This window comes from Channa argus, chromosome 18 (assembly GCF_033026475.1).
Source record: "Channa argus isolate prfri chromosome 18, Channa argus male v1.0, whole genome shotgun sequence".
Lineage (NCBI taxonomy): Eukaryota > Metazoa > Chordata > Actinopteri > Anabantiformes > Channidae > Channa > Channa argus.
This window is the reverse complement of record NC_090214.1, coordinates 14,461,813-14,474,379: the sequence shown is the minus strand read 5'-3', so window position 1 is coordinate 14,474,379 and position 12,567 is coordinate 14,461,813. Positions and strand designations below refer to the sequence as shown.

General features: G+C 40.0%; 1 protein-coding gene across 5 annotated transcripts in view; it reads left to right on the top strand.

The window, feature by feature from the left end:
* The window catches only part of LOC137103734 (PALM2-AKAP2 fusion protein), a 70,193-nt gene that overhangs the window by 5,400 nt on the left and 52,226 nt on the right, over nucleotides 1-12,567 (top strand). For 4 of the 5 annotated variants that reach the window (XM_067484351.1, XM_067484349.1, XM_067484348.1 and 1 more), the window contains exons 2-3: nucleotides 2,565-2,616; nucleotides 11,288-11,368. In XM_067484351.1, coding sequence (XP_067340452.1) covers nucleotides 2,565-2,616; nucleotides 11,288-11,368 — 133 coding nt within the window. The remainder of the gene's footprint in view (nucleotides 1-2,564; nucleotides 2,617-11,287; nucleotides 11,369-12,567) is intronic. The other variant, XM_067484350.1, reaches the window with a different exon arrangement.

The window sequence follows — 12,567 nt, the reverse complement described above, 5'->3', positions numbered from 1 at the left end:
ATGAAAGTCGACAAGGACGACAAGGTTGGAGAAGTAATAGTTAATAAAGGAAATTGAAGAAGTAAGGAGGGAATGAGAACGGAGATGCACCATGGGAAGGAGTTAGAAAGGAAAGTGAAAGAGAGGCCAACAAGCTGCAAGAGAGAGGGATGCAACAAAGCACAATAGTGGAGAAGAAAAGAAGGAGGAGCGATAAAGTGTTGCATATGGCAAGTATTATTATAAGTATTGAGACAAGGATAGATGAAAGCCAGGTGAACCTAAAGAGTTAAAATAGGTAAAAAAGAAAATGAGGACACAGGTAGCAGTGACCCATTTAAACAAACTGTGCTTTTGTCTATGAGAGTTGTTGTGTTGGTGAGTGGTGACTTTTCAAAGTAGTGCTTCAGCAGTTTGCATTTCCAAAGATGTTCATCTGCAAAAATTAGTCCATGAAGTGACACCCTAATCTTCTTTTTTATTTTCATTATTCTTTCTTGCCTGTTCCTGTTTTTCTGAAGTAGAAAGCTTCTATTGATGTCCCTTTCTAAAAGGCAGTGGAATAAATGTATGACAAGAGCCATCAGAAATAGAACTTGAAGAGTCAGCAATGTGTGGGGGCAGCATCTCTGCCTGTAGTCTCATAGGTTTTTATGAAAAGATCACCACGCTTTCTTTATGTAGGCTTGGCACTTTTTACTGCATTGGCCAATATCACGAGTAGAATATGTCTGTCTTTGACTTATATTGCAATAGTGGCCTGTGATTGGCAGGTAGCAGCAATTGGAGCAGAATATGAAACATATGGAGGTGTGTCATTGGCCCTGAGATAGACTGGCAACATATCCAGGGTGTGCCCTGACCCTCACCTAGTGGCAGGGGCTGGGATAGGCTCCACCCTGAACAGGAAAAGCAGTTAAGATAACTAATGGACTGATGGAAGTGTGTCATATCATAATGCAGTGGTTCGCAATGGCCGCAGACTGTTAGCTGAAGCAACGACATGTCTTCAGCCAGATGTCCTGTCACACTATAAAAATGCTAATTCTAGCATCCAAACCACAAATAATTTCTAAAACGTGATGACTAGGTTTCTTTTTCAGGTGTTATTCTTTTTATCTCCTCCTGTTTTTCTTAAGATACTGTTGCCGTACTAACTTCTTTTCTGTCGTGAGCAAATGATAATCAAATCCATTAGCTTGTACCCTCCTGACATTCATTTTTTGAATTTTTTTTTAAATTGAGGACATTAGATTTAAAAAAGTAGTTAGACAGAAGGTGAAGTGCTGCAGCTCTGAGAGATTATTGTGTTCTGTGAAATATTGTGATTTTGTGAAATGTTGTGTTTTCAGTGAATATGACTAATTACTCCGCTGCTTCCTTTTACCTCACTTTTCCTGACTCCTGTCAATCCTGTCTATATATGGGTAGAGGGTCAGGTAATGCAGCATAATTATACAGGGAAACACAGAGAAGGTTGTATTTTATAAAAAGAATAAGGTCCAATCTGCAGATGTTTTATGAGTCCATGGTAGCCTGCTCCATCTTCTATGCTGTGGTTTGCTGGGGCAGCAATATGAAGGTGGTAGACAGTAACAGACTGGATAAACTACTAAGGAGGGAGGGTTCTGTTCTGGGGGAGAAGCTGGACCCTCTGCATGTTGTGGCTGAGAGGAGAATGTTGTCCAAACTCCTCTCAATCCTGGACAATCCCTGCCACCCACTCCACTGTGTGCTGGCTGCACAGAGGAGCACTTTCAGCCAGAGACTGATCACAGTCAAGTGCTCCACAGAACAACACAGGAGATCTTTTCTGCCAGTGGTCATGAAAGTGTTCAACTCAAACTGAAAGGTCAAAATGGACAAATAGTATTGTTTTTCCTTCATTTATTATTTTTATTTAATTTATTTTTACTCCTCTCGCTGTTTTTTTTCTTACTTATTGATCAGTAGTTTATACTTGTACTTGTTTATTGTCTTGGTTTGGTTTTTTCCTTTCATTTCTACTTCTCACATGGAGAGCAGCTGTAACAAGGCAACACAATTTCCCTATGGGATCAATAAAGTTGTTTGAATCTTGAATCTTGAATCTTCTGCAATGTTATTATGTCCTTCCTCCTTCTTTCCTCCATTCCTTTCTCTCTCTCTCTCCCACTCCGTTCACAACACTCCCTGCTTTCTCTTCCTGTCTATCTCTCTCTCTCTCTCTCTCTCTCTCTCAGCTGCTCCTCCCAGCTGTTTAATCACACATGGCTCATGCCTAAAAAAGAGAGGGAGGGAGGGAACAAATGGGAGGAGAGACAGGGAGGGCAAAAGAAAGAGTGGGTGATAGAGTCAGAGAGTGAGAAAATGTGAGCAGCTGGCTGAGTGTGGGGCACATGGTCAGTGAATAAGAGGGCTCCTTATCCCACAGTCTCACCTCTCTGGTTGGATTACTTTAGGAAGAACACTGTTTGGATACTCTTCATCTTCTTCTCTTCCCTCTCGCCTCTACTTCCCATCTCTGTCTCTTGCTGAGGGACTCCCAGATCTCACCTCTCGTTCTCCTTTCACCCCCCCCCCCCCCCCTTGCTTTCCCCACTCAGGATGTCGTGTGAGGAGGCTCAGCTCCACAAAGAGAGGCTACAGGCCTTGGCGGTAAGTCAAAGTGTGTTTTAGCTCGCTGCTTTTCAACTGCTTGCCTCTTTACATTTCTTTAGCCATTTTCTGTTTTGCTGCTTGTTTGTGTTCAAATTACCTAAAACACAGGGGTTTTCGTGGACACTCTAACTCACCTTGACCTCATCCCTTACTGTCATTCCCACTACCATCTCTACTATCTCGTCCAACTTGTCTGGCACCTCAGAGTTCCTGCATCTCTCCCTTCTACACTTTTATTGTTTCCCTACTCTCTCTCTCTCTCTCTACCTCTCTCTCTCTCTCTCTCTCTCTCTCTCTGTCTGTCTTCGTCTCTGCCCATTTATCCATGTTCCATTCATATCAATTCATCTACATTTAGAAGGTGGGAGAAAAAAACATCCACATCATTTTTGTTTGAGTGTCTTTGCACCAAAACAAAGTTCACATATGTTAAACTTTAACAAATGAATAAGTGTGAAGCAAACTTAACACTGGAAATGATAAATGTCACTGAGACCCTGGGCCTGAACCTTAAATATGAAAGAGCAATATTCAGACATGGTGTTTTTATTTACTATCACATCTGACCTCCAGTGTGAAATGTGTTATGTCTTTATTACTCTTTTACCAGATTAGATACCAGTCATCCACTTTATCTTCTGTAGTGTGAGGCTAAAAAAGCTTAAATTGTAAAGGTCTCTCACAGAAAACTGCCTCAGTAGTTTTCTGACTTGAACTGCTGCTGGGTTTGTCTTCCTGTTCGTTCCAGCTTTTATCTTCTTCCATGTCTTTTTTGGGGGAAACAAACTCAGAAATATTGGTGGAAAATAAATGTGTTTTTTGTTTTCTGGCCACATGCCGAAGGTCTTTAGGTGTATCTGCTTTCCGAAGTGGAGCGATTTCAGCTGCGAGGTGATCTAGAATATCTTTTAATACACTCTGTTATGTTTCATGGTCAGGGAGGCATCTGTGGAAGTGTTTCGCTCAGTGCTAGTGGGTCCTTAGAGTTGCTGTTAGATAGGGGTTCACTTTCCTAGGACTAAATTTGGCAGCAGCAAGGAGCTACTGCATACCACACACACTCAAGTCACACACAGCCGGGATCACTGACATTCATACGCAAGTGGGGGGAACAGCAACGGCAGCAGATGGAGAAACTATTTTGGCCACGTTGAAACATGGCAGCCATACCAGGCTGCATGTACTTAAACCAGTCAGGCACTTAGGTAAAGAAAAATGAGTGGAAAGTTCTCACAGTTTGAACACAAAAGTACACACATTTCTGTTTCCTGCATCACTACTTGCATGTTTATTCAGCAGAAATCTACAAAATCACTGATTAGGTTTTCATGTATGAGTTTCAGTTTCCGAGAAAAAAATGAGTCTTAGTTCTGCAAAATTCTGTCCAACATTCGAGTGGCAGTTACTGCTAACTCTATCTAACACCTCAAAGAATGCTTTATCTCATCTAAATCAGTTTTTATTAGTGACCATTCTAATTAGAGGGACTAATGTAAATACCAAGATCTCTGACACAAAGTGAAGTCAGCTGTCTTGTCTCAGCTGAGTGTTTGTACACTATATCAAAGACAATAACAGCACTAATAGCTTCCAAGCTCTAGCGGGCACTTATAAAGAGACGGGTTAGTGTTACATTAATTGTACTAACAACTCTCTGAGGCAACTAAGCACTCTGTAAGCCACAGACTCTGCCAAGCAATACAGTTCCAGAGCAAATACAGAAGCCGGACAACATTTAAAACTGTGTTGTCTACAGCGAAGATGAAAACTGGTGATAGTTGTCTTTGTGTTGAAGCCCAAGGGAGGACCACAGTGCAGATACACACAAACACACACACATGCAACCATTGTGTCCAGCCTGAAGGTGACATGCTAATCATTTCATCAATAATTGATACTCTGAGATTTTATTGCCATGACCATGAGTGTCTGACCTCATCAATACTTTAGCAGATCACGAGCCAAATTGGACACTTCCTCTAAAATCAGTGCCAAGAGTTCGACTCTCTCTCTTTACCTGAGCAGTCGAATAGATTTCTGCTCAATCTGATCCTGATACTGTTTACCGTGAACTGAAATAGTGACCTAGGTTTTGAGTTTCTCACCATGTATTGTCTGTTAGTAACTAAACCTGTCCAAAAAAAAACACTGTCAGGTGGCAGACAGTTGTCATTACAATGTTCATTTACCACAGAAGCAGGTCTTTGTGTTTGTCATGAATAAAGCATGCGCTAATGGCTGAATCACTGGGCCTGTTTTTCGGTCGAGCAGAAAGGACAACATACCTTTCTGTTCTATCACAGCCACTGAAGTGATACAATGTTGCAAGAAATTACGAAATTCGACTAGATGGTAAGTCTTCGGTAAGAGTCATTTGAACTTTGAGAAAGGAGATTTGGACAAACCAAATGTAATCTTTAGGACTCAGAACTTTACCTTTAACATGGCTAAAGTACATGGACACTAATCATTTGGTACAATCAAGAGTGTGACATTTGCCAGTATGTAATCTAAGAGCTGATTAGTCAATTGCCTCATTTGTCTGCCACACATACCAGCAGACACAGATTCCTTGAGTCTGATAGTGATTGTGGCCCTTTCAGCTGCCAGTGGTGCAAGTTTCCATGGAAACTAATTGGTCAGATTAGGGCACAGTTGTGATGTCATGTTTTTAAACCCAGTCCCAGTAATTGGTATATTATTAACATGTAATTATAGCCGTTGAATAAAGCCTGGTCAGGGTTCTCCATATAACTGATTACATGTATGTGGGTCTGCTTCTGTCTATGTGTGTTTGTAAATGTATGTGTTCACCAAAGCCCTGTATGTGGTTTTAAGATTAGCCAGTGATTGGTGGGGGCTTCTTCTTTCTAATTAACTGCTGCCCATGTGGCCTACTAACCGCAAGCGGCAAGGCAAAATACATATGCAGCAGTCTGTGTGTGTGTGTGTGTGTGTGTGTGTGTGCTCGTGTGTGTCTCTTTGCATGTACTCATTCACTAACTTCCCTGTAGTGTCTGTGATATGTTTAAACAGATGACCTCAGCTCTTTGGAGTCTTACTCACACACACAGTCTGAGGGGAAGTGATGCACAGAGACTGATGCTGTGTGTCTGTTTGTAGTATAGCAATTTTACTATTCAAAAATCTAAATTTCTTCCCATGTTGTCCCCCTTGTTGTTGTATCAGAATTATCAACAATTCTGCAAAAAGAAAGTGCTGCTATGAATGATTTCCTGGATTGTGGTCCAGACTGATCCCTTTAGGATGAGCTCTGTTAAGTCATTCCTAGCTGTTCTGGAACCCCGTCAGTGTTCTGGATCCACTTAGTGTGGTGTAACACAGGGGGGTGAATTTAAGGGGGGGGTGGTCTTATAGCAGACCTTGGCATGTACTGAGATTTGTGATTGTGGCATGGAGGGGATCTAGGAGTATTAAATAGTAGGGGGTGGGGGCTGGACCTGACCTGTAGGTACGTGCAGTTTTACTTTGTGTAGTTATTTAAAGACTAAAATTATGGCAGCATTGAATTCATGATAATAATTTGAAAATGATTGACTGAGGTTGTCAAAAGGCAGTCAAGTGTTTTCTCCTAACAATTGGTTATAAGAACGTCAGACTTTGACTACATTTTTAGCACACAAATGTTTCTTTTTCAGTTTTCCCTCTGCACTTTGGCTGTCACGTCTAAACTATGTGGCTCAGGTTTAATGGTAGTGCCCTGTCCAAGTCAAACATACTATCTGATCTGACGTTTCCTGTATAACAGGCAGCAGACTGAGCTCTACCCGAAAAGACTGATGTGTGTAGACATGTGTGAATAGTTATTCTGTAGCAGTCTGGTCATTTGCAAATTATTTAATCATGGTGGCTGACAGTGCGTCACAGTCCTGTTGCCGTAAGATGCTGACAATAAGATTTAATGAACCGAAGGAGAAACATTTCACACAGTGGATCTGGACAACAGATAGTGTCAGTGGTTCCAAGTTTAAATGTCCACAAATGATCGCTTAGTATTCATTCTCAATTAGTGTTCACAATGATAAAATATGTGGGTGTAGAGATTGAATCCTGAAGGGACAGGAGGGAATAGATGGCTCAGAGAGGACTGGCTGATGGACTTCAGCAGTTTATGGGGGTGGGGAGTAAGTTTGGGACAAAGTCATTTTGAAGAGGAAGGGGTGTGTGTTCTTGGGTAGTAGGGACTCTGGGGCATGCCAGGGATTACATGCTGTCTAAAATTAGCAGCAGCTGTCTTGGACCTAGTGCACATACTGTGTGTACATGCTTCTGCATGGAAGTGGAGTTGATGCTCACAGACACTTGAGACAGGCGAGGTTGGAATGCAGCTTTAAAGAGAGCTACTAGTTTAAAGATTATTTTCATGGCATTTGAGCTCAAATGGATAATAAACAAAATAGACTGACAGGACAGAGAAAAACAGCAGAGTGAAGGGTCACTGATGTAGAATTTAAATTTTTAGAATGTAACACAATGTAAGTTTCATTACTTAAGTGATGCCAGATACACTAACACTGTCTTATGACATTAAAAAAGCATTTCAGCAATGTGCAAATGTGTATTTATTGACAGCACCCCTGGCTTGGCAGTTATCACACGTCATCCTAATCTATGCTCACAGCATAAGTAACAACTGAGCATTATCTGAGAAGAATATGGTAAAGTGATTTGATGGAGATAAAAAGCTGCAAGTGTAAAACAAGGAAATATCACTTAAATATAACTTATGCCAGAAATGGAATACGTGATATTTCCTTGTTTTACTTATCTACCTATCAATTGTTGTTTTTAGATTAAACTATTGGTACCAAACACACAATCTAAATTTCTACAACATAGATTGCTTACACTATTATCCAAATATCTTTTTTGCACAACAGAATCAAACCCGTGATATTTAAATCAGAGGTCCATTTCAGGGTCTGTTCTCTAAGTGTTGATGTATGGCTGCCCACTCGGTGGAAGATGATCACCGCTGTGGGATGTCTTCACTGGGTGTGTTAGAATGTGCTATGCAGAACATGAAAAATTAAATCTGTAGCCCTCTTCTCTTTACAATCTCCATCAGCAGAAACAGGTATAGGGTTAAATTATGTCTCCGCTGCCTTATAAGGCATGTCTGGGTGACCTCGTTCTGTGTGTGAGCTTATGTGGGCTGCAGGTGCTTGTTTGCAACAAATTACGTGTTTGGCATTTTCATTTTGATGAAAAAAACAGACATAAAAAAAAGTTGTAGTCATACCTCACTGAATACCTATGGCAATTCAAAGGGTTTTGTTTTGTGTTGGCATTTTTACGGTATCACTTCAAATACTTAATGCCAAACTTAGATCTCGTTTAATGTCTTCGGAAACAACAAGATACTGCTTTATGTCAGGCTTTGATCCAGTGCTATCCAGTGAGGCATTCACACCATTCACAACATCAGTTTTTTTTTTTTTTTTCTTCTGGTTAATAATGATTATGGTGACCTGATTACAGACCTTGTAGCCTTTACCTGTTTGCAAATGTTGTTCTGTTCGTTTATTGTTTGCCAGTTCTCTTTTTAAGAAGGTTGAACACTTTATCGGGACAGAAACATTACACATTTACTGAACAAAACAAGCCAAACACCCAGGGGGAGAGAGGACATGAGTCATTGACTTGTAGCATGTTAAATTGATTCTTGTCTGACATGAACATCACAGAACATCACTGCCATAATCTTAAATCCCTTTTAATGAGAGGTAATTCAATTGTGTCCAGTCCACTTTACATCTGGGTGTTTTGTGATGCTGAACTATTTCAAATCTACTCTGGGGCCAAACATTTCTACATATATCGAATGCTAAATTCTGTATTGGTGTTTGGCTTTTTGGACAGTGTCAACTGAAGTGGGAAAAGAGCTGCCTTCTATACAAGAGCATAGCAGTAACCCAAGTGGGGCCAAACAGTCAGTGAGTCAGAGTCAGTGGGAAGTCATGAGTGTGACACCAAGAATGTCAACATATTTTCCTGAGGAGGAGGATGTGCTCTTGGGGGGAATACAGTGAAAAGAGCAGGGGTCAGGGTCTTTCTCTCTCCTTTCTTCTCCAGTTCAACTGCGCAGTGTTAATCTATCTGTACACAGTGTTTTTAATATTCTATTCTATATTCTATTGTCACAGACAGTGACAGTGACAATGAATTTGTGATGAACAGATCCAGCACTCTTTTGTACTCTGACACTGAAACCCAATTAAAGCCAGCATCCATATTGTCTTCTTGTTCATTTAATGCAAAGCTATACATTTTCTTTTACATTTTGTTTGAAAGGAACATTTAAACTTAGCTACTGCGTTAGTACTGCATTTGCATTATTTTGTCTAATTCCGCTGCTATTCTGGAAAATCCTTCACAGAATTTTGGGAGGAAAGAGTGCATTCTGACATTCAGTCTTTGCAAGTGTTTGTCAAAGCCCCTTTTCTTTATATGCCCACTGCAGCTATCAACAGAGTGAATATCTTGGTGTGTATTAAGTCAAACAGTAGTGCTATGGGTATACAATGGTTCCATACTGTACGAGTATGCAAAAAGATTCCCACAAAGTATTTTACAGTACCTTGCAGTATCTTGCATCTAGTGTGCTACAAAGTATTGTTGCATTCACTGCAACAAAAGTAGAGCCATTAGTAACTTTTTCCCCAGATTACACTCTGGTTTTGTGTGTAGCTAATATAGACTATTATATAAAATATGCAGCATTGCTTTTAAGCAGCAACATGCTGTGTTTAATCTTAGTATTACAATGGAAGCCAAATGACATCCAACTGGCATGGAATTACATCCAAATGTGGGGATGTCAAGCACCTGACCTACTCTACAGTATGTCATCTGTAGCCAGTGATTCCAACTTTTACTTCTAATTTTGAGAATATGCTTCTCTACTTACAATATCTGTGGATTTGCCTTTATGTATTTCTGTAGATTTGTTCTTTTTGTGTGTGCTGTTTGTGTCTTGCCCATTCCTGAACCAAATGCCCTAATACTCTCTGAAATCTGGTGGCCATACCTCTTCCTCTGACTCTCTGACTGTATTAGACAACTCATTGGAACTGCTGCAGTACAGTGCATGTGTGTGTGTGTGTGTGTGTGTGTAGGTGTGTGTGTGTGTGTGTGTGTGTGTGTGTGTGTGTGTGTGTGTGTGTGTGTGTGTGTGTGTGTGTGTGTGTGTGTGTGTGTGTGTGTGTGTGTGTGTGTGTGTGTGTGTGCATGCGTGTGTGAGATGTTAAAAAGTGACAGAGACAGAGCAATGACCTCAGGTTTATTGCAGATTTTTTTCCCACCCAGAAAGTTGTGGTTTCCTTTAGAGACAGACCAGGTCAAGTTATCTTACTGTGTTTGTGGTTTGGCTCATAAGGGCTCTTGTTTTTCTATGTTCGCTCTGAATTTGCACAGTCTATACATCAAATCATCAGTTGTCTGTTTCTTGTTATAAGAGGACACCATGGTACAAGCTCCAACACAAACCCAATCCAGATTTTTACCTCGATCTGTTAGATGTACTGTTCTGTGGCAACTATTCTACATTTGTCTTTTTACTACTGCATATTGCCTTACAGTACATTTGGCTTTGTTACTTTGTGGTCTAAAGGTGATGTAAAATGTACCACAATTTGGGGTATTTCCGAATGGTTATATATAGCCAACAGGAAATGTCCCACAAATCCTCATCCTGCTCCCACAAAGAGAGAGACAGAGAGAGACAGAGAGAGAGAGAGAGAGAGAGAGAGAGAGAGAGGGAGAGATAAAGCCACATACACATCCATGGTATCTCATGCCCTTCAGCCCCAAGCATGGATTGGCTTTGTTTATATTCCCACGCATTTTTGTCAAAGTAAATTCAATAAGAGTGACTACACATTGCCTCAGTATGTTTAGTAGCTTTTTTTTTTAGCTTCAAGCCTCATGGTCTCTATAGCCCAACAGTGGCTCCTAAACCTCAGTCTCATTCATCCCTATATGAAGTGAAGGATTGTTTACCCCACCACAAGTTCAATGTCAGAGCCATTTAGAGATTTCTAAGCCCAACGAGTTCTGTTTAGCAGCCTGTAAAGCCAAACCACTTATAACCCTTGATAAGTCCTGACCTCCCTCCCAAACCTTCCAATACTTCACTTCCTTCCTCCATATGCTTAAGGAACACCACCAAGTTGAGTTATAGCTGATTTGTTGTTGTATTTAAAAAAAAAAAACACACACTTCTATACATTTAAATATTTCAATTTGGATATTTATATTGTATATCAAATTCTCCTCATTATTCTGTTGGATTGTTAAACACATGTTTAAATTGAGATGAACAATATACAGAAATGGATAAAAAAAAAGCATAAAGTTGCCTTTGAATTAATTAAATAAAAAATTCAAATTGCCCCAAAGGGATTTTGTCTTGCAGTTGAGTAGCATTCATACAGTGTTAAAGCACACAGTCAATTTAAATGCCATTAGTGCATCGTCAGTGCATGCTCAGCCCTTATTCTTGTGCTTTTTTCCTTCACTGTTCTGCACATTCAACATAACCTGATGAAACTATTGGTCATTCTTTAAGAATGAAACCAAAGATTAAATAATAATAATTTTAAAGAATGTCTGGTTTGGATTATATATTTTAATCTTGTGTTTTCAGGAGAAGCGAAAACGGCAAACTGAGATTGAAGACAAAAGAAGCCAGCTCGATGAACTGGTACTACAGCTACAACATCTAAAGGTTGGTGGAATGGGTTTAAAGCTTTGATTATCAAGAATTTGGTTTAAGATTAAACGTGACGTTGACTGTAACCAGCCACCCAGTCAGTTACAGTACATTTAATGGTGCTGATGTTGTAAAATTACAACTGATCCACCTACAGTCGGTCATGGAGCTATTTATTTAATTTACCATGATCATAATTTATCTTGTGCAAAACTTCAAGCTTCTTGCAAATACAATCAAAATTGTGGGGCCAGTAAATGTAAAATGTACTGTATTTTCTACACAGTTTATACATGATGACAACTAATTTCTTGTTTGGTCTCCAAAGCTAAATTTTAGGCTAAAATAATGTGGCTTCTGTATGTGAGCAACAAGGCATATAGTATTGTTTAAGGTCCTTTCCTGTATCCTGGTTTGACACACACATGCATATGCACATAGAGTATGTATGTCAGCTTCTGGTTTACAGGTGAGTAATCCTTTCTTCTAAACATTCAAATTTCCGTGCTCCTGGTGTGAAGGCTTGTTGGACCAGACTTTCCCTCTGGCCGAGCAGGACAGGCCTGGCAGTTTTCTTCTTTCCAGAAAAACTCTCAAATCCAAACACACATAAACATGTCCCCTAATAATTACTGCCAGCCGCTACTGGAAAGCCAAGATTTTGTTTTAGGTAAACATAGATATTGTATTTTATTTTTGTTCAAATTAAAAAATGCTGCATAAACAGGGACACAAACCGGTAAGCTCATGTAGGAAAATAATCCCTAAAAATGCATGACACACCAGACAGAAGCATGTCACCATTTGACCTTCAGGAACTTAATTGTCATAATAGAAGCACAATGAAACTGTCAGTGCATTTCATAGATGAATTCATGCCAAGTGTATTTAATCATCCCTTAAAATACACGCTTCTAAAGCTTCCACTTATGCCGGCCCTAAAACATAGCTTTCTGCGTGCTACTCCTATATTTAGAATTTGTGCCTATGTAGATGTAGTTTAAAAGTAGGCTAAAAAAAAGTTGAATTCTAAAATAAATATTTCCATATCTACTGGGGTGTTAATATGAGCAGGATTATTTCCTGAACTCAATGTATGAGACGGTCTCTCTATGCAATGCTGACAGAGCATTGCTTCAACCTCAAAATGAGTTGTTTGGATAACCTGCACAGTTGGGCTGGGAACCATCTCTGCAGGGTGTTGGTACCAATTA